The sequence below is a fragment of the Bidens hawaiensis genome, unplaced genomic scaffold (assembly GCF_021521415.1).
Source record: "Bidens hawaiensis isolate Kalapana, Puna unplaced genomic scaffold, B.hawaiensis_p1.1 tig00020525_1, whole genome shotgun sequence".
Taxonomy (NCBI): Eukaryota; Viridiplantae; Streptophyta; class Magnoliopsida; order Asterales; family Asteraceae; genus Bidens; species Bidens hawaiensis.
Window position 1 is genome coordinate 266,553 of NW_027493140.1, and position 22,467 is coordinate 289,019.

The following is a 22,467-nucleotide window of genomic DNA, read 5'->3' on the forward strand; positions in this document are numbered from 1 at the left end:
ACATGGTGCTTTATAAGATTGTTAAAATAGCTGGATGAAAATATATTATATCATCTCAGTAAAACTAACTTCATATTTTTTATTTTTTTTATTTTTATTCAAAACTGCATATTATTACTTTACATGTATCTTTGCTTATACAGACTACAGTGAGAATAAACTTGCAGCATAACATGTTACATGTTAAAAGCTTTTTGGTTAAGATTTTAAGCAAGTCTGGCCAATGGGGCGGGTTGGTGACGAGTTAAACGTGTTTTGGACGTTTTAAAAATCTGTCACTTTTGTTTGGGATAAAACAAGTTCTGACCAAAAACTTGACTCGTGTTGAAATAAGTCGTTTAAAAAAATATCAAAATATATATTTTTATGGTGGCTAGTGGCGGTGTTGCGGCTGCAATGATGGTGGATCTGTACCGGCTGAAAATGAGTATAAAAAATTATTAATGGCTTCGCCCGGGTTCGAACCGGAGACCTTCAGTGTGTTAGACTGGCGTGATAACCAACTACACCACGAAACCAATTTGTTTCTGTTTCTAATCACAAGATTGATTATATGTAACATATCCAAACAAGGGTCATATTTAATATTCAATCTCTCACTTTAATCATTTGAAGTACATTTATATAGAAGAGAAATCGACAAATCGTACACAAAAAATATCTTTCATCGTATTCCCACATGTTACAACTATATAAAAAAATATATCTTAAAGTTCTGGATTTTAAAATCGGCTTTAGAGTGTAGCCTCGAGCTCTTCTAACGACATTTTTCGACCCGTTTGCGAAAATTAAGAACAGTTGTCAGTTAGCTACAATGAAAGTGGATCAAACCATATGAAAAGTGTATTCAAACTTCAACAAACTTTATCTATGTATAAAGAATTATTAAAATGGTACAACTTCTATTTATTTAACATAATCATAACTAAATACTAACACACTTTTAATAAATATACTTTCATGTGTTGGGTAGCTTTATTAACAAACATTGCTATTGAGTAACTAGAATATCATTGATATTAATAAACAAAACCAAATACCTGCATTTATATTTATACTGATAAATGAATGTACTGAATACAAGCCCATAATTTCAACTTATTCCTATGATACAACTTTCAATTTTGATATTAGACTAATATATAAATTCTTATGTGTTTTGTGCCTTTGTTATCAAACTTGTTTTCTTCCTATACAATGTTGATAATTTTAACTTTTTAAGGTGGTGCGTTTAATGTTTTCGGTGTCCTGACGACGCCATTAGAACTCCAACAGCCACGATAAACATGGATAACATGCCTGCGAGTAGCACGTATGTTCTTCTAGACGATTTGCGGTATTCGCCAAAAAAGAGCACACCCCAAAAGGTACTCACAAGTGGTAGTGCCTGAAATGAGTTCATAAAGACATAATAAGGTAATCATAAACATGCATTGGTCGGTTGTAGGGGTGTGTTCAAAGCTGGATATCCAAAAATTCGGATATCCGAAAGTTTTGGTTATCCGAATTCTAAAATCTATTTATTATTTAAAAATTTTAAAAAAAAATATTTGAGAATTGTAAAACATATATATTTCGGGTGGATATCCGTAATATCTAAAAAATATTCTACATATCTGAGAAAATATCCAAAATAAAATTATCTGAAATTTCTGATTGATATTTATTATTAAATAGTCAGAAAAATAAATATTTCGGATATTTCAGATATCCAAAATTCGGTGTCGGTTTTGAATTCAACACCCCTAGTGGGTTGTACATACTTTACAAGTTATAACTAACCTGAACCGCATCAGCTGCAGCATAACCAGCAGCCTGGCCTCCCATAAACTGTAGACCATTACCGAACCCACACAAAAATCCCGCCAGAAAAGCCCAACCTCGACCGTCCCAGTCGTTTAAATAAGCGTGGATCGACGATTGTGGCAAGTTGAAGGCGGGGCGGTAAAGGAGTGTAATGTTTAAGATCATTGCAATGACAAAACACGAGCATGAGAAGTAGAAAAAAGCAGTGTAGACACTTAAATGAGGGACACCGTCGTCTAGTGTATGCCATTGGTCATTCGTTGCAAGATTAAAAGCCGGTGAGAAAAGAGAGAAACAAACGCCCGCAAACAAACATATGCCCAAACCAATCAATGTGCTTTTTCCGAACACCTGTAATCCCGACAAGATGTAAACTGGTTAACTCAGGCTTTAAACGAACTTTGAGCTCTAGATCGGCTCGTTTCAAGCTGTGTTTCTAAAGCTCGAGCTCAGCTCATTTATTATTTATTAATTAATTTAGATACACAGACATATTTTTTAATAAATATTTTATATATAATATAACATATATTTTTTAATAAATAAAATAATCATTATTATGAAAACATATTTTTAATATGTTAAATAAATATAATATACATAAGGCTCATCACGAAGCTCGAGCTCGATAAGTGAAGCTCGGGCCCGGGTTCGTTTATTAAACGAACTTAATTCCTATGTTTTACCTGATCCCATTGGTTAGCAGGGTATAGGTGGCGATTATATAAAAAAGATAGTAAACGAATAATGTATTATGTACCTTGATTGCTCTTCGGCCTTCGAGTTCAATAAGAAAATTTGCGGTCCCTGCTTTGGCTTTCTCGACTTTACCGCTTGCATACTCCAAATCTTTTTCTGCGAAAAAAGGAAAGCTTAAACTAATAATCCAAACTAAAATGTTAAAAATGCAACCGTTAAAAACTTATACGTAAATTTTCATGTGTTCTTACTTGGATTCGAGTTCGCTACTCCATTAGTAATTAAACTGTCAAGTATCATGTAATAATGTCATTTAACTAATAACCGAAAAGTTAATAAACAAATAGTATTCAAAAAAAATAAAACCTTTTTTCACCCGCGCCTATACTTTCAAGCTTTGCTTCATTATCTTTGGCATTAGACGCATGCACAAGCGAACCAAAACAAACCGCTATCAAGAAACACGCAACACCTGGGAACAGTATCTCAGCTCGGTTGATCTTGTCATCTAAAAAGTAGTTCAAAGTTGTACCTAACCAAGTAACCAACCACAAATATGTTTTAAAACAGGCTTTTATCATGTGTTTATGTGGAAATGAAATAATGAAGAATTCAAGATGTTACCTATGACAACAGTAATACTTGAAGTGATCACTTCGGTTACCGATAAACCGACAAATGCCCATGCATACTGTGTTGATAGATTTCCCAGACTCAAAACCACCCCACCCCCCATTGCAAACAGAACACTTGGCCAATTATTCTGCAACAAAACATTTATTTACATCTCAACAATTAGGGTGTAAACGAGCTAAGCAGTTCCTGAGCTATTCGAGCCTATAAATACGCTTGTTTTATAAACGAGTCTAAGACCGAGCTTCACTTATCGAGCTCGAGGTGGCTAACGAGCCTATTATTTAAACAACTTTTATTTAGCATATTGAAATTATATTTTTATAAAAGATATTATTATATATACATTTACGATAAAAATAACTAAATAATATATATTATGTGATAGATAAAAAAAGCTCATAAAAAACCTCATTTTTACATAAAGTTCATTTTCGCATAATTCTTTTTTTTTTCTGCTTTTGCATATAAACACATGTAGAAGGTATTCTATACTAAAAACACTCATTTTTGTATAAAACAAAACTTACTTTTTTTAAACTGTTGTTTCAAACTTTTTTACATTTAAAAAAAAATTTTATTTTATTTTATTAAAGCGTCTACTATATGTGTTTATATGCAAAAGCCATGAGAAAAAATTGTTTAAAATTGTTTTGTTTTTGAATTTTGTACTGGTAACACGTAGTTCCCGGGTCCTACTTTGTGTGTGTGTGTGTAGTACTGTAGTTATAAATGTGTATATGTTAATTAATAAATAAATACTAAACGAGCAGAGCCCAAGCTGAGCTCAATCTTGAAAAACTACTCGCTAACCGAGCTTGAGCGGAGAGTTTGGAACAAGCCGCTCTCTTATATTAAACAAGACAAGTTTTTGCTCAGCTCGGATCGGCTAGTTTACAGTTTTACACCTTTATATTCAACAATACAAACAATATTCATAACACAATTCATCAAACTAAACACGCGCATAAACTTTACCTGAGAAAGCTGGACAAGAAAATTCGGTTTACCGTCATTAGTATGACCAAACTCCCCAAATGTGAAGGCAATAATAACAGCAGCCAAAAGATTGGTGAATGTGTAGTCAAGGTAAGTGTGTTGAGGCAGCCTGCCGCGTCGTTCCAACAACGTTAAAATGGCGGGCCATGTTCCGAGGAAGAAGAGTGCAAGCAGCATGCATGCGATCGCACCTCCTCTGCTTTCCACCACATACATCTTCAAACCAGAATTGATATTTGAACAAACCCTGAAATAAAAATTTGATTTTTTTGAGAGTCTTGAATGAGTACTTGAGATCGGATCGACAAAAGCTTGAAAAGGGCCGAGTCTTATTGAGCTTGAGCTAAGCCTAAGCCTCAGATAAAGTTTATTTAGTTATTAAGCTGGAGCCTTATGTATTTTTTAAAGTTTAGCTCTTTTGGACTTCTGTGTATTAATTTTAGCTAGTTTAGTTATTGTGCTCGAGCCGAGCTTTGGCTCTTTAAGATACTGCACAATTAGGGATGAGAAAAATTTGAGCAGTGTAGTAGCCAAACACATAAAAAAGTCGTTTATAAAAAAGCATCACATGAATTAAATAAGAACAAAGATATATATTGTGCAAAAAAAATCGGTTTTTTGTGAATTGTTTTCTGTTGCCCTTTTCCATATATATAACATGAGGCAAATATGCAAGAAAAAAAGGTAAAAAGAAAAAAAAGATTAAAAAAAAAGTTGGTTTAAATGTCATTTAAAAAAATGGTTTAATCACATATATATGAACACATAAAAAAGGTGAATATCCCAAATAATAATAGATTCATTGCATCTTGACCAAAGGAAAAAAGAAAGAAAAAAAATAAAAATAAACCAACCATAACAAAGAAATCTACATTAAGAAGATGAATCTCACAAGGATATACTCAACTATAACTACCTAACAACCATTAGAATCCCACAAAAACACCTTTAACCACAAAGATTCACATCCAAACAAACAAACAATCAAGTCCTCTAAGCCACACAATTATTCACCCTATCATATACACAAAATTACAATTTACAAAATTGAGACTTGAGAAAACAATGCAAATTTGATATATATATATATATATATATATATATATATATATATATATATATATATATATATATATTGAAATCTTGTAATGATTGATTAATGATTACCTATATGAAGTAAGTCCAAAAAGTATGTTGAAGATGAAGAGATGATGATGATGAATGGGTACTTGTTCTTGCAGTTGCAGAATTTTAAAGATCCCAGTTTGGTTGTATATATGAAGACAAAGACAAAATTTATGAGATTATTATTAAATAATATAAGGGTGTCTTGAAAATTGAAGAGAGAGGTATGAGCTTGCAAAGATCAAGTGTATATCATTTTGCTTGACTTTCTACTTATTCTGACAGATACTTAAAGATTCCATTTCCATCTTATGACATTTTATAGGAGAAAAAAAGGTTGAAAATAACTGGCAATTGGCAGGTATAATATATGTTAATAATAATATATGTTAATAATAACTAATGTATTAATTTGTTACATTAAGGTTTTTCCATGTGTATTCAATTAAATATAGTATTTATTTGTTACATTATGGTTTTTTTAAGTATAGCTATTTGTAATTTGTTTGATGGAAAGTTTGTTTATAAGATAATCGAAAGAACATGAATAAAATTATCTGTTCACCTGGTTAAACGAGCATGAACACATGTCTAGTCTGTCCATTTATGTTCATAAAACGTTCATTTATGTTTGTAAACATTCGTTAACGTTTGTTCGTGTAATTTGTTTATGTTCACTCATTTAAATTGCATATGTTCATTCATTTAAATCGTTTGTGTTTGATGTATACGTTTGTTTATGTTTGTTAACTTACATTTGATAATATATTCATTTATGATTATTATTTTTGGTCCATTACAACTTAGTATAGTTTTAATAACTTTTCAAACCCAACACTTCTTTTTTACGTTACTCTTAAGCACAGACTTGTAATCGTCCATTGGCACCACCGACAATTCCAATGTGCCTTCATAGTCTTTGATTGTGTCCTCGACCCCTTAGTGTCCCCATGTGTGGGCTTGATCCTCGTGAACTCCTTAGTCGCTTTGAGCTCAAGTCTTGTTAATTCTTCCTTTGAGACAAAGCTATGACTCGCCCTGGTATTGACTAACGCTTTGGTTGGCGTCCCATATACCTCAATGCCTTTACAGTGAAGCTCGGTGGCTTTCGACTCCATTTGAGGGCTTGTGGCTTCCACATTTGCCACTCAAGGCCTCGATATGTCCCTTGTGTATCAGTTGTACTCGTATATATACACACACCCACGTACGTCTATCCTCATGTTTTAAATTGTGTGATATAGACCACTGTGTACTAGCTTTCACTCTATGTTATGCCAGTACCAAATCACACTCCAGTCTCCTTCATTCAACCAAAAAAATACGTTACTAACCACCACCACCCCTCCTCCTTTTTTAACGGTGACTAATACACCAGTATACTCACCAATACATGTCAAGATTTAAACCATGATCTTTCTCTCAAAAGACCAAAATCCTATACCATCCAAACAAGGCTGCATTGGCCACGCCCCCTTATCTTAAATAAAATACTAGAAATATTCAAGGCTGCATTTGAACTATTGAAGCCTCATGCACCATCAATATCATTGGGTCAAGTGCATCTCTTTGCATTATTTTTCTCTTTTGTCCTCTTCAAAAATAAATGTCAAACATTACCACCACATAAGTCAACAAATGTCACTAACTTCATGGTCCTCTACTCCTCTTTTTTAATGCGACAAAAATTGTCCAAAGAGATATTTAATTATTTAGAAAATTTAAGTAACTGATATAATTTTCTTTTTAAATTTATTTTTAAGTAATATGTTATTACTAACATAAAAAAAAGTGTATATATATCAAATATAACCTTAGCTAAGTATTACACTCCTTATATTCACGACTTGTAACGAGATGTCTACAAATATAATAACATGCAAACTCTATAAATAAATATAAATTAAAAAAAGAGAGAGAAATAAAAACTGGATAAGAAGAGAAGAGGTCAAGAGACATGTTTTTTTTTTCATTTCTACAAATATCAAATTTTATCCGTCACTATTGATATATAAATATATAATTTTTATTATAATATGTATAAAACTTTATAATAAATTTAAGACAATCGGTAACAAATTTCTTACACGGATCTATATCTTTTTTTCACGTGTCACTCATTGACTATGCTTTGGTGTGTATTATAAAAAAACCTATATATTATTATGAATGAAAATTAACGGCATCATATTATTTAATAATCAAATAATATTGGTGATAGTTAAAACCAAAATAGGTCTGGTTCGGTATAACTTTTTGTAACTATATTGATTGGAAATATATAAACAAGTAGTGAGAATCAATCTAATCAATCTAACAAACTTTTATAGAAAGTTAAAAAGTATATATCTGATTATGAAAACTATGCTATAAAATAGGCGAATATACTTCCATTTTGAAGGCTTCACGTTTAAAGGCATTCTCAAAACCCTATGTGCATAGTCAAGTAGATGTGCATATCTCGGGTTCAAACCCTAAACCGGTTCAGGTTAAAACCAAAGCGGTTGAGGTCGTGGTCAAACATAGTCAACACAATCAAGTAATATGGTCTATAGCTCATCTCGATTCGGTCAATTATAATGAGTCGGCTTGGGATTGTACGAAACCCTTTAGACCGGGCCCAATATGAGGGTATCCGACTATCCTTAAAATTTTCTACCTAGTCGTCAATGGCCGTTTACTCATATACAGGAGTAAACGATTATTAGTTAGGAGTATCCGTTTGGTGAAAGAACCCAACTAAATAACCCACATTTGCTATTGGGCTAATTTCTAATTTTTTTCTTTCTTTTAACAAATGTATTTTTTCTATTTGAAAACTTAGGCCCAGTTTAACCAATTTAACCCAAGATATTTAGGAGATTAGGTGATAGGAGATTAGGATAGAGGTGCACAAAAAACCCGAATCCGGAACCGGACCCGGAATAAATACCCGGAACCGGTTTTTCTAATACCCGGGTTTTTTATACCCGAACCCGTATCCGACCCTACCCGTAGGGTACGGATAGGGTATGCATTTTGGCACTAAAACCCGAACCCGAACCGAACCCGATTTGTACCCGGTAATACCTGAAAACCCGATTTGTACCCGGTAATACCCGAACCCGAAACCTGGGTTTTCCAATACCCGAAACCGGGTATTTCAAATACCCGATGTATACCCGAAAAATACCTTAAAAATACCCGAATAATACCCCTAAAAAGTGTAAACTTTTAAAAAATCCAATCTATACCAAAAAATACCCGAAAAAACCCGTAAATAGGGTTTTTTCAATACTCGATAATAGAGTATTCAAATACCCGGTTTTAGAATACCCGGTGCTATACCCGACCCGAACTCGATGCATAGGGTATGGTTTTTAAAGACAATACCCTACCCGAACCCGACCCGATTACTACCAATACCCGATCATACCCGTACCCGGTCATACCCGAACCCGGTTCTATACCCGAACCCGGGTATTTAAAAAACCTGATTTGTGCACCTCTAGATTAGGAGGTAATTTCATAGAAATTGCCACATAAATCAACAACAAACAATCAGTTTTTTAGAAAAAAAATTATATAAAGGTCATTTATTACTATTTGTCTTGGATACTTGAAATTTCGAAGACGATCCTGCTTTCAAATGCAAGAAAACAAAGTTAATTGAGGTTCGTTGGAAATTTTTTGAAACAAAAGTTACCTCCTAATCTCATAGACAATTTCATAGAATAGTAACCAAGTTTCAAAAATGGTCTAATTAAGTCATTTAACTTTAAAAAATGTTCTACTTAACTCACTCAACTTTCGTATTTTATTATATTAAAGGTTTTAACATGTTTTATTAGCGTTTTTCTTTTTTTGTTTCACATAGGAAATCTTTTTATCTTTTTTTTATGTTGACGTTGAGTGGCAACGTGGATTTTATTTTTTATTTTTGAATTTTAATATAATTAACGTTTTTTTAACTTTTTTTAACATATAACTACATATATTGCAAATTCCGACCCCCAATCTTATCCTCCATTTCTTTCTTAACGCACAAAAAAATCGGTAAGACTCGATTTGAAGATTTAGTGACCCGATTTGAGAAAAATATGCATGAGTGACCTAATTTGAACACTTTTAAAAGTTGATTAATATTCTATGAGATATTCCCTTGATGATTTATTTCATTACTAGGCTTAGTCCAAACAACATTTTATTAGATTGTTTAACGTGTAATGAGCTTGTTTTTATTTTTTAGGCCCTTTGTTTAAAAAAATATACATATATTTAAAAATTCCCTAGACAACGCCCGAGCCCTTTATGGGATCTAAGACGGCCATGTTTGAAAGTTGAATCACTGGTTGCACTTGTTTAACAACCGTCAGATAACGTCATAAATAATATAATATAGACATGTGTAATGATACCATTAAGAGCTACCTCTGAATCGATCAGAGTTAGAGTGTCTTTGGTTACACCTTTTAATGAATAACAGAGCCTCTTAATAGTTAAGCTTGAGAGATATGTTTAACAATTCAAAAACTACTTCTTAATCAGTCAAGACTCTTATTGATTCAACACTAAATTGCCAACAACTCCTTAGACTTTTATGTATTAATTTCACTCCGCACAACAACGATTTGGTTAATTTATGGTAAAAACACATGACTTCAAAAGCCAAGTTTAGGCTCTTACAGTGTTTATTAAAATAAAATAAACGAGTTGAGCCCTAACTTCAAAAAAAAAATGAATCACGAGGTGAGCTCAAGCTCTCGTAAGTCAAAACAAGTCAATCATTCCTAACCATACTTCAACTCAAACCAGCTCGGCTCGTTTACACCATACTAAAATCTTTACCCCGAAAACCTCAAAAACCCCAACAATATCACAATTCCATAACCAACGCTTCAACTTTAAACAAACACCAAACAACCCCCTAACATTATCATAATCCAACCATTTCATAACAAGAACCCTAGTCACTATCAGGCTCCACTCCCCGATCACAATCAATGGCGTAACGGCTTAAAGTAACATAAGAATACATATCAAGTAACATCACTAGGTATAAATAGTAAAACTTAGGGTCGCAAACAAGTTAAGCCACTCACGAGGCGCTACTCGAGACCAAGATAATCAAAAGATTGAAATCATCTAAGCCTTATCGACCTTGAGCCTCAAATAAAACTCGTTTAGTTATTGAGCCTAAGTTTGAGCATGATGTATTTTGAAGTTTTAACTATGTCAGACTTTTATGTTTTAATTTCAAACATCATATACGAGTTTTGGTTAGTTTAAGATACAACACATGAGTTTGAGTTCGAGCCGAGTGATCACTCTTTATGGTTTTTCTCAAAATATGATAAAAAAGTTGAACCCAAAAGCTTGAAAAATGACCCACAATCCTTAAAACAAAGGCTCAAGACAAGCATAGATCGAGCTCTACTCAGTCAAGACGAATCATTTCCATCGCACTAAAAATCACCACCTTGGAAGTCCCCAACAATATCACATTTCCATAACCAACCATTCAACATTTAACAAATAGTCAAACGCCAAACACCCCTTAACACTATCTCGATCCCACCATTTCACCCTCCCATTCACAAACCAAAATCATAGCCACTACCTAACTCCACTTTCCGATCAACAATCATGGCATCAACAGACGTAATCAGACAAACACAAATGAACACATAACCAAACGTTCACGAACACGAGTTCTATTTGTGTTCGTTTATTAAGCTTATCAAACACAATTATTTTGTTCAAGTTCGTTCATTTATAAAACAAGCAAGCATAAACGAACTTCCACCAGTATTACAATTTCATAAACAACCCTTCAACTTTCAAACAAGACCAAACCCACCATTTCATCCTCACCATCCCTAAAACCACAACAATCAACCACCAACCAAATCACTACCATACTACACTTTAGCAAAAGGAACTCAAAACAAGCCACAGTCAAACTCGGGCACTCGTAAGTCAAAATAAATCGAGCTCAACACTAGTCAAGCTCAGGATCAACTCAACTCAGCTCGTTCACACCTTGGTAAAAAATTATTACTCCATCCGTCCCTCTTTAATAGTCATAGTTTGAAAAACATAAAGTTCAAGGTAGATTGAATGATTATTTTTTTTGCGTACCAAATAACAATAATGCCCTTGAAAATTTGGTCCATCAATATTGTTTATTATTGCTAGTTGTGTGTGTTTAAGGTAAACTTGAAAATTGGCTAATAAATTTTGAAAACGAACATTTGTAACGAAACAAATAAAAAAAAATATGAACAATTTTAATGGGATAGAGGGAATAAAATTGTTTACCCCGTTGGAAACCCCCATCTAGAGGCGGGCAAATAAACCGGTTAACTGGATCGACCTGAAAATCAAACAGAAACTAAATCGGGTTGAAACCGGTTATGTAGATACCGGTTTGAAGCCGTAGATTCAGAACTTGTTTGTCGTTTTTTCCAAAAAAACCAGTGGCGGGACACCGGAACCGAAATCGATTATAAACCGGTATTGACTTTTGTTGATCAAACCGAACCGGTTTTGAGCTTCAAACTATCAATGTCACGGTTCGATAACTAACCCTTCAACTTTCAACAAACACCAAATCCACCCCCAAACTTTCTCCCAATCCCACCATTTCATCCTCACCTTCACCAAAACCCTAGCAATCAATCAAACCACACTCCACTCTGTAATCACACAATCAATGGCATCAATGGCGATCTTACCCCGTAAACTCCACCCACTCTCCAAAACCCTAACCCATAAACCCAAACCCACCACCATCTCCACCACCACCTTCCTCTCACAACAACCCCAGTTCGCCGACCACCCACCACCACCACTACCACCAAACCCCGCCACCGGCAGCCCACTCTACACCCAAAACTGGCGAAACCCTAACCCTAATATCCAAAACCCATCTCCCAAATCAATAATCCCATCTGGGTTTTCAATTTCACACCCGATTTCATCACAAATTGGACAACTTTCGGATGCTGACGAAATCTTGAATATGTTTGCGGACTGGATGACGTCACAGCAATGGGGTGAGATTAAGCAGGTGTTTGAGTATTGGATTGGGTCGTTGGGGAAGGACGGGAAGCCGAATAAGCCGGATGTGAATTTGTATAATCATTACTTGCGGGCGAATTTGATGATGGGCGCGTCGGCGGGGGAGTTGTTGGATTTGGTTGAGAAGATGGAGGAGTTTGGGATTGAGGGGAATACCGCGTCGTTTAATTTGGTGATGAAGGCGTTGTATGAGGCGAAGGAGGCGGAAGCTGCCGTCAAGTTGATCGATCGGTATGTTGTTGGTTGAATGTTTAATTAACTAAAGTTAGGGGCTTTGTTAGCTTACATTGTGGATACTGGATAGATATTAAATATGTTTAATTTGCAATTAGATTTGATCATGTATGCGTATAGATGATGTTAGAAATGTAAGTGGCATGAACGTTCCGCGAACATGAACAATAAATTCCGTTAGTTAATTAAGGGGCTGTTTGGGATTTCTTATTTTTGCTCCTTATAGCTTATAACTTATGGGTATAATTATAAGGTGTTTGGGAAAGTTGGGTTTTGTGAGTGTATAAGGTATAAGTTACAACATTGTAACTTATACCTTATGCCTTAAATAAGGTATAAGGAGGTAAAATAAGGAATCCCAAACACCCCCTAAATGATCCAGCATGAAAAAAGGTCGCGCTCGTTCATTTACGTTTGCTAGTGTGATAGCGTCCCTTCATTTACGTTTGTTTCTTTAGGTTTCTTCATCAAAGGCTTTTTGTATTTTATATTTTATATTTTTTGGTTTATTATCCAAAGGAGGATTATAACATGGAGGCGAGGGGTGGAGGCCACTTAGATCCGTAGAAAGCCTTACTATAGAGGGGAGGAGGCAGTAGAGGCCGACCCAAATGGACTTGGGATGAGAGGATTAGGCATGCTTTGCTAGACTGGCACCTCTCCGAGGACACGGCTGAGGATAAGAATTCTTGGAGATGTAGGATTAAGGTTAAGGACTTTTAGGGGAAATGTATAGTCTTCGGTTACAAATGTGTCTTTGGGACTTTGCTCTACGATATTTTTAGTGTTAAAAGATGTATTGTTGTAATGTTTTATTTTTAAATTGTTTTTTTCCTATCATTTACTACTATTATCACTATTTTTTATCTAATTATTATAACTATTGGAGAGCTTAGAACATTTACATTTTTTTAAACATTGGAGAGCTTAGAACATGTATATGTTTTTTTTTATAATTAATGATTATGATTATTATGTTAAGTATTTTCAAGTTAGTCTTGATTATCTTTTGGATGTTTATGTTTGAAGTTTCGGGTTAACAGCGTTGTTTTATATTTTAAAATTAAGAAATGTACGTTTGCGTTCGCTTAGAAAGTTAACAAATGAACATGAACAAGCTCATTTCTTTAACGATGAACACGGACACGAAATTTCGTTCGGTTATGTGTTAGTGAATCGTTCGTTTGCGCTTGTTTAGAAAGTTAATGAACTAGCATGAACAAGTTTGTTTTCTAAATGAATGAGCACGGACACAAAGTTTCGTTCGGTTACGTGTTAGTGAACTGCCCGTTTGTCCGATAAAACCTTAACGAACAAACACGGACAAGGCTCTGTTCGGTTTGGTTCGTTTACAGCCCTATTTGATGTATGAATGTGTTCCTAGTTTAATACTAAATAATTAAGTACATTAAAAGGTACAAGTAGAACTGTAAATACAAAAAGAACTCATCTTAGATAGAACATACTAGTTAACGAGTTTATTGTGGTTATCTTTATCATGATTAAGTCGATTTATGTTTCATGTATTAGGATGATTCAAACTGGAAAAGAATCAAAGGGTGCTTTACCTGATGACGAATCTTATCATCTTGTTGTTCGGTTGCTGCTATCTCAAAATCAAGTCGACGATGCATTAAAGTACATCGATTTAGCCTTAAAATCCGGTTACATGTTATCAGTCGTAGTATTCACAGAGTGCGTGAGGAGCTGCGTTAATACAGGCAGACTCGACACATTAGTATCAATAATAGAACGATGCAAGAAAATGGATCAAAACAAAGCCTTATGTCCACCGTGGAACCTATGCAATTACATCATGGATGTTGCACTCAACAAAGACAACAGTGAGCTGGCGTTTTACGGGCTCGAGTTTATGGCAAAATGGATTGCGCGGGGCGAAAACGCAAGGCCACCCGTGTTGCTTTCTGTAGATGAAGGGTTGGTGGTTAATGTGTTAGCAACTGCTGGTAGAACTTATAACTCTAAGCTTTTAGATGGCACGTGGGCCATCCTTAAACGATCTTTACGCCAAAAGAAAGTCCCGAATCCAGAAACTTATCTTCGAAAATATACGCGTATTCGTCGTTTGGTAACTTGCAGAAAGCTTTCAGTACTTTACATGAGTTTGAGTTATCTTATAAAGATTCTGGTAAAGAAACCGAAGAAGAGTTGTTTTCTCCGTTTACATCATTGTATCCGTTGGTCGTCGCATGCTCGAAAAATGGATTTTCAACTTTGGATAATGTATGCATATCGGGCTTTTTTTTAAATACCAACTTTTGTTGACTGATTCGTTGCTGACTTATTGTTTTGTTTAGGTTTATTATCAATTGGAAAATTTGAGCCGTGCGGATCCGCCATACAAATCTGTTGCAGCGTTAAACTGTGTTATTTTAGGGTGTGCGAATATATGGGATGTTGATCGAGCTTATCAAACGTTTAGTGCCATGGAGTCAAGTTTTGGGTTGACTCCCGATATCCATTCGTATAACGCTCTCTTGTATGCTTTTGGGAAACTAAACAAGGTTAGAATTTGGTGCTAAGTATGTCAATTGAAGTGTCATAAAAGAATCTTATGTATGTAAATAATGTTTAATTTTTGCAGAGAGATGAAGCGGTTAAAGTGTTTGAGCACTTGGTAGGTTTGGGCGTGAAGCCTAATGCAAAATCGTATGAACTTCTAGTCGATGCTCATTTAATCAAGCGGGACCTACAAGCCGCACTCTCTACGGTTAACAACATGGTAATAAAAATGTTTCTTACAGTTATTAATATAAAAATAAAAACCGTGTTATTACTATAATAGTATATTTTATGATGTAATGAAATTATTGATACCATGCACTGCAAGCAGGTAGCTGCAGGATTCGAACCAACAAAGGAGATTTTGAAAAAGATCCGAAGACGGTGTGTGAGAGAAATGGATTATGAAAGCGATGAAAAAGTGGATTCTTTTGCAAAAGAGTTTAAAATCCGAATGGGTAACGAAAATCGACGAGATATGTTATTTAACCTTCAATTTAGTACCGAATATGCATAAAGAGGTGACGATTATGAACAAGAGAGTTCCTAGTGCATCTGTCCTTTTAAATGTAAGGTACCTGTATTAGTTATTGACTTATTTCATATACATTAATATTCTTATATTAATAGGCTTATGAAAAACGAGTTGCAGGTATCCTTTGATGGCACTATGGCGAGTATATTTTTGCAGCTGGTAAGTTCTTTAAACCAGTGTAAGTTAGTATTTGGTTTATTACTTAGTTTAATAGTAATGACTAATGAGGATAATAGTTTTTTTTTCCGGTTATTTATGTATTTGTTTGTGCTTATGAAGTGGCACGCATGGTCGATTTTGTTTGTCAAAGTAATAATTGTAGGGCTAAGCAAGTTTGATTTATTAGGGACTCGAAAGATGTTTTCGAGTGTTGTCACCATGAATCATTGATGTTGCTTGTGACGTACTATACGCTAATTTATTTGTTTTTCGATATGAAAGTAGTATGGTGTGTAAAACAAGTCATAGTTCTAGTCTTCACTTGATTTTGACCTCAAAGTTGAGCTTCGGCTGAAGCAAGTATACTTGAGGTTCTCCGTGAAGTTGATGGTTTTTCAACCAATTTGTCATTCTAATCGTCACAACATGTTTCCTCGCAAAATGTTACGAGCTCCCTCACAACTTGATGGTTTGAGGGTAGGCAATATATTCTTTAGATCTAAACTATGATGGTTTTATTGTTGAAATTATATTGTTTTAAAATGCCACATTATGCAACAAATAAATCAAATAAAAAAAGTTAAGTGAGATTTGTGTTGGGTTGTTAAGCAATGGGGTGTGGAAAGCATGTTTCACGCGTGGATGAGGTGGCGCTAACACCGGGTCTGAGAGGCACCCAACGACGTGCCTGGTGGTAGTGTGGAACGGTAATATGACCGTTGATGTTGGACAACAAGCTCGAATTTTTATTTTATTTTTTAAAATTTAAAACTTATTATGTATTAACATGCCTTTTTACAATATTAAACCCAACATATCTTCCAACTCAACCAAAAACAACAAAATCTTCCACCATTTGCTTACAAAAATGAACCTGTACAAAAACGATAAAGGCTTGGATATACCCTTCGTTGTCAAAAAGTGGACTTCGCTCCGACGAATCGAAAAGGGTACATAACTAGGTCGAGCATTGGCTTAACGTAGAAGACGCAGATTCTCCGCACGCTCGTTTTATTTTATTTTATAGTATTGAAGTGTGGTTTCACCTAATAGTATGCAATTTTTTTGAATTTAGTGTTATGTAATGCTTTTCATTTAAGGTTATATTTTTAATAATTATTTCTTGAAAATATAAGTTGGATGTGGCTCAATAGTAGAGCACTTACATTACTAGTGAGATGTAGGGGGTTCAAACCTCACTATCACCAACTTACATGGGAGATATGAGGGATGACACTGGCTTGCCAGAGTTCGAGTCCTGATCTCACCCGGTTTTACCGGCTCCTCACTGTCGTGCCATTAGGCGGGTGTGGGGGTCGGGTTTTATCCGGTGAATCCCTCAATAGGGTGGACCGCTAGGGGCTTCATCCGTCTGGAATAGTGGCCGGCTCGGGTTACCTTTGGCCAATGGGGGTTGCGTACGAAGTACCTAGCGTTACTTAAATAAAGTGTGAATTTTATTAAAAACAAGCAATGATGTGGCACTTTCTACTTGGTGTGGAAAGTGGAACCACACTTTTCTATTTTGACTTCATGTGAAAGTGGTATGAAAATAAGGTGACGCTTATGTGACAATTTTCACATTGAATGAAACACACCTTCAAACTCAATGTTGAAATCTGTGTATTTTCGTATTATACAGTTTATAGTCATGAGATTATATAATTTAAGTGAATAAACATCTTGGCGTACAATCTCTCTTTGTAATGCATGATTTTAGCGATATTGATTGGCTAAAATCTCGAATTTTCTCATTCCTTTGTAAAACGTCACACGTCTTTTGTTGTATTTATTTTCACATAATATAAATTGGTAAAATATATGTTTTTCTAGCATACTTTACATGTAAAGGCATATAACAAGTTATTGACAACTTTAAATGTCATATACACAAAGGTACTTTCTTTTTTCTTATTTTCATTGTTTGGGTTGAAACCGATTAAATCGAAAACCGAGCTGAACCAAAACCGACTAAACCAACAAAGTTACACATTTCGTTTTCAGTTTGGTCTGAACAGAAGCCAGATTGGTATTTCAGTATTCAGTTTTCGGTTTCACAAAATATTTAAGTTTTGCCATTTAACTCATTCAGCCCAACCAATAACAAATAATGGTAAAAATAATTTGAAATTATAAATTTAGTAGTTTTAATTTCGGTTCGGTTTTTAACTACCTTCATTACACTTGTTTCGACCAAAAAAAATAATTCAAACAAAATACACCGAAAACCGAACACAAGAACACGAAACCATAGCAAGAATAAGAGACATGAGAGTTTTAACAACCTTAAAACCCCAAGCAAACAAAGCCTTTAATGTTCAAAAGACCAAATCTCTGGATCAAACAACAACTTTCCACTTATGCAAACAACATTAAATAAATGCTAAAAGCTCTTATGACAGTTACTAACCTTAACAAAATAAAACTCAAACAAGATCCAAAAAACTTGCAGAAATTTTTTTTATAAAACTGTCCATTCAGTTTTCTATAAAAAAAAACACCAAACTTTTCAAAACAAGTATACTTGTAAGAAAAGCGAGAAAACGGCCCGAACACTTCAGCGCCTGCAACCCGACATCACTTCGGGCCGGGCTTGATATTCATCCCCCATCACTACTTCTTATCCTGAAAAATAAAACGGTTTAATTTATAGTATAATTAGTTAGGGGTGCAAACGAGCCAAGCCTGAGCGCAGCTCGTTTACTATTTTTTAATTAAATTACATACATTTTTTTATTGTAACTTTTATATATAACATATTATATATAACAACCAACAACCTAGTAAAAATCCCACCTATAGCATATTATATATTATTTTGTTATTTTTAATTTTTACATATAAAAAATATTATTATGTAAAAAATATTTTTAACACATTAATTAGAAAATTATATAAATAATAGGGTTGTTCATGCTCGTTTATTAAACAAGTTTATTTTAAGGCTCGGGCTATATTTTAGCGAGCCGATCTGTAGTAGCTCTGCTCATTTGCACCCCCTATAATTAATTATTTGATCAAAGTCAAACCCGTGCATAAACTAAAATGCAGCACTAACCTCTGCGGCCGCGGCTGATTTGGGCTCTTCACCCTTTTCATCACCTGAAACAAAACGGGCCGACTCAGCTTAACGGGCTTGGGCTAAAACGGGTCATTATAAATTAAAAAAAAAGGGTTTGCAGACTTGCAGTACCTCCATCCTCAGGTAAATCAGAGGTCCAAAGAGTGAGGTTGTCTCTTAAAAGCTGCATGATTAATGTGCTGTCTTTGTAAGATTCTTCGCTTAACGAGTCCAGGTCAGCAATCGCCTCATCAAATGCTTGTTTTGCCAAATGACAGGCCCTGCAATAGATATTTAGTTTATAACTAATTCTTGTATATTTTTTTAATATAAGATAAAATATGTTACATATAAAATACCTTTCGGGTGAGTTCATGATCTCATAGTAAAACACTGAGAAGTTGAGAGCCAAACCGAGACGGATCGGGTGGGTTGAAGGGAGTTCTGTGTTTGCAGCCGCAGCAGCCGCCTATAAAAAGTATAAGTTAGTACAAATATTATATAAACTATATATGGTAAATTACAGTTTTCGTTCGTTATGTATAACGTAGCATGCAGATCATGTTGTTTAACTTCGGTAAGTACAAGAAACGTCTTAACGTTCATATGATGTCACACTTTATGTCCTTTATACTAACCGATGTTACTTAACTTTAACTGTTAATTTTTGAAAATGACCATATTATCCTGACCCTTTTTCTGCATGTCGTTTTTCGACATAATCTATTCATTACTTCATTGTAAGCACGCTTGTAAACGAACCAAATGAAAATGAATGGAGCATTTTCATATTCGTTCGTTTAATTTTAACCAAACAAACGATCGAACACGAACAATTAGTCGAACAGAATTTTCTTGTTCATGTTCGTTTGTTAAGAAAATGAACATATTTGTGTTTATGTTCGTTCATTAACGGTATAAACGAACAGTTCACATACGTAGACGAACAAACATAACTGAACATAGATGAATGGACATAACCCTGAGCTAAAACCAGCTAAAAGTAATGTGAAGATCAATGGGTCAAAAAAATTTTAATGCATGTATTAAGAAACGTAAATGAACGAACTTGTACAAACATAAACTAATGAAGATAGATGAATGTAAACAAACAAACATAACTCATGAACCTAAATGAACTAATGAGACACGTGTTCATGTTCGTTCGTTTAACTAACTAGACAAAAAAATTTTTGTTCATGTTCCTTCATATAATAAAGAAACAAACATAAAGAAACATCCTACTGAACGGTTCACGAATTATTCACCGAACACTCAGTTCATTTACAAATTAAATTTACAAGAGTAAACGAGACAAGGAAAAAACAACTCGTACCTCATAGCCCTTCAACGACTGTTCAGCAGCATCCTTCCTTTCTTGATCTGTCTTGAATTCAGCAAGGTACCTATAATAGTCACCTTTCCTGCATCCACATTAAAACATAGCAAAAATACTTTAAAAAAACATAATTTACACAAAAAGAAAAAAAAGGTTAGGAGTATAAATTAATAATCACCTTTCCTGCATCCACATTAAAACATAACAAAAATGAATTTTAAAAAAAAACCATAATTTACCAAAAAAAAATGGTTAGAAATATAAATTAATAATCACCTTTCTTGCAGAGTTGCATCCACATTAAAACATAATAAAAATAATTTTAAAAAAACATAATTTACAAAAAAAAGGAACATAATTTAATAATCACCTTTCTTGCATCCACATTAAAACATAACAAAAATAACAAAAAAATAAACATAATTTACAAAAAAAAATAAAAAAAAATTAGGAATATAAATTAATATGACTCACATCTTGTGGTAAAAAACAGTAGCTTCTCCTGATCCAGAAGATGGAATAAGATGCTTATCAATAATATCAAGAATGTCACTGCAGATTTTAGCAAGTTCATCTTCAACTTTTTTGCAGTAGCCTTTAATAAGTGTAACATTGTTTTCATTTCCTTTTGATTCCTCTTTTTGTTCAATGGATGACATGATTCTCCATGATGCTCTTCTTGCACCAATCACATTCTTGTACCCGACCGAAAGCAGGTTTCGCTCTTCCACGGTTAGCTCAACGTTTAGTTTCGCGACACTTTTCATGCATTCAACCATCTCTGAAATCAAGAAAGTGTGTAGTTAATGATAGGGGTGTACATGAAACAGAAAAACGGAAATGATTGAAATGAAATAACCAGACTGACATTCTAGTTTCTTTTTTGGTTTTAGTCCGAACACGAGCCAAAAACTTAAAAAACCAAGACCGAACGGTTTTCATAAACTCAAAAACCAACATTTTAGTTTCTGGTTCGGTTTTAGCCCTAACCTGAACCAAAACCAAAAACCGAATAAAGTGAGACTGAATGATTTCCAAAAACACAAAAACCGACATCCTAGTTTCTGGTTCGGTTTTAGCCTGAAATCAATCCCGAACCAGATACTGAAAAAACCAAGAGCGAACGGTTTTCAAAAACTCAAAAACCGACATTTTAGTTTCTGCTTCGGTTTTAGCCCGAAACCAAACCAAAAACCGAGACCAAACGATTTTCAAAAACTAAAAACCGACATTCTAGTTTTTGGTTCGGTTTAAGCCCGAAACCGAACCTGAACCAGATACCCAAAAAACCAAGAGCGAACGGTTTCCAAAAACTCAAAAACCGACATTTTAGTTTCCGATTCGGTTTTAGGCTCCGAACCCAAACCAGAAACCAAAAAAAGCAACGGTTTTCAAAAACTCAAAAACCGAAATTCTAGTCTCTGGTTTAGTTTTAGCCCGAAACCTAACCCGAAAAAAAAAGTGAAAAAAAATGAGACTGAACGGTTTTCAAAAACCGATAAACCGAGACTGAACGTTTTCAAAAACCGAAAAACCAAGACCGAACGGTTTTCAAAAACTCAAAAACCCGACGTTTTTTGTTCCCGGTTACCAAAAACCAAAAAGCTTAGACCGAACGGTTTTCAAAAACCAACATTTTAGTTTTTGGTTACGTCTCATCCCAAAACCGACCCATGCACACCCAACATAACAAACTTAATATACCTTCGTAACGCTCGGCTTGTTCGGCTAGTTTCGCCATGTAAACATGCGTCTCTCGTTCCTTTTCGTTCGACATTTTGCTGATGGATTACCACAAGTAAAAATTTATCGATTGAATGAATGAATAAGGATATAATAATATTATTATTGAAGCTCGAAACAACAATATGATGATATGAGGTTATTATGGAATGAGAATGTTGTATAACTGAATCTGGACCGTTGGTTTTCATTTGAAGAAATTAAGGAACATTGTGTGGTTATTTTGGGCAGTTGAGATCCTGTTATGTCGGAAATTGTACTTTCTATTTATATATACATTTGACTCCTATTTTTATGCTAAACTTTAGTGTTTGCCTTTAGCATTTATCCGGGAAACTATACTGATAATTGTCACTTGACAGTTGTTGTGTCCTCACAAGAACAGAAATTTCTGACGTAATGTACGTTGAGACGAAAACTCGGGTGGGCTTTGAATTCCAACTGACAACCTTGCATAAGGTCTAGGCCAAAATTCTTCGTTGTCAATATCCACCCAAATATTTACTTATATGTGTGTTTTTAATTATTTTTATTATTTATCAGAATTAC

General features: G+C 34.4%; 2 protein-coding genes, 1 non-coding gene and 1 pseudogene across 4 annotated transcripts; 1 reads left to right on the forward strand and 3 right to left on the reverse strand.

Moving 5' to 3' along the window:
* Positions 1-444: 444 nt before the first annotated feature.
* TRNAV-AAC (transfer RNA valine (anticodon AAC)) lies at positions 445-518 on the reverse strand. The gene has a single exon. It is a non-coding gene; the product is annotated as a tRNA-Val (tRNA).
* A 528-nt stretch (positions 519-1,046) lies between these two features.
* Positions 1,047-5,555, reverse strand: LOC143561059 (ureide permease 1-like). The gene is made up of 8 exons (XM_077049214.1): positions 5,305-5,555; positions 4,117-4,384; positions 3,130-3,268; positions 2,872-3,037; positions 2,757-2,791; positions 2,567-2,661; positions 1,783-2,157; positions 1,047-1,387 (listed from the first exon to the last, which is right to left on the reverse strand). Exons 2-8 carry the CDS (start codon positions 4,351-4,353, stop codon positions 1,232-1,234), a joined length of 1,203 nt encoding a protein of 400 aa, XP_076905329.1. The 5' UTR covers positions 4,354-4,384; positions 5,305-5,555; the 3' UTR covers positions 1,047-1,231.
* A 6,401-nt stretch (positions 5,556-11,956) lies between these two features.
* LOC143561057 (pentatricopeptide repeat-containing protein At1g26460, mitochondrial-like) lies at positions 11,957-16,115 on the forward strand (annotated as a pseudogene). Its single transcript, XR_013140224.1, has 6 exons — positions 11,957-12,555; positions 14,089-14,802; positions 14,877-15,083; positions 15,164-15,301; positions 15,413-15,650; positions 15,734-16,115. The product of XR_013140224.1 is annotated as a pentatricopeptide repeat-containing protein At1g26460, mitochondrial-like (transcript).
* A 1,843-nt stretch (positions 16,116-17,958) lies between these two features.
* On the reverse strand, positions 17,959-22,181 carry LOC143561031 (14-3-3-like protein GF14 iota). The gene is made up of 7 exons (XM_077049191.1): positions 21,880-22,181; positions 20,650-20,956; positions 20,173-20,260; positions 19,196-19,305; positions 18,969-19,117; positions 18,834-18,877; positions 17,959-18,400 (listed from the first exon to the last, which is right to left on the reverse strand). Exons 1-7 carry the CDS (start codon positions 21,950-21,952, stop codon positions 18,389-18,391), a joined length of 783 nt encoding a protein of 260 aa, XP_076905306.1. The 5' UTR covers positions 21,953-22,181; the 3' UTR covers positions 17,959-18,388.
* Between the last annotated feature and the right edge of the window lie 286 nt (positions 22,182-22,467).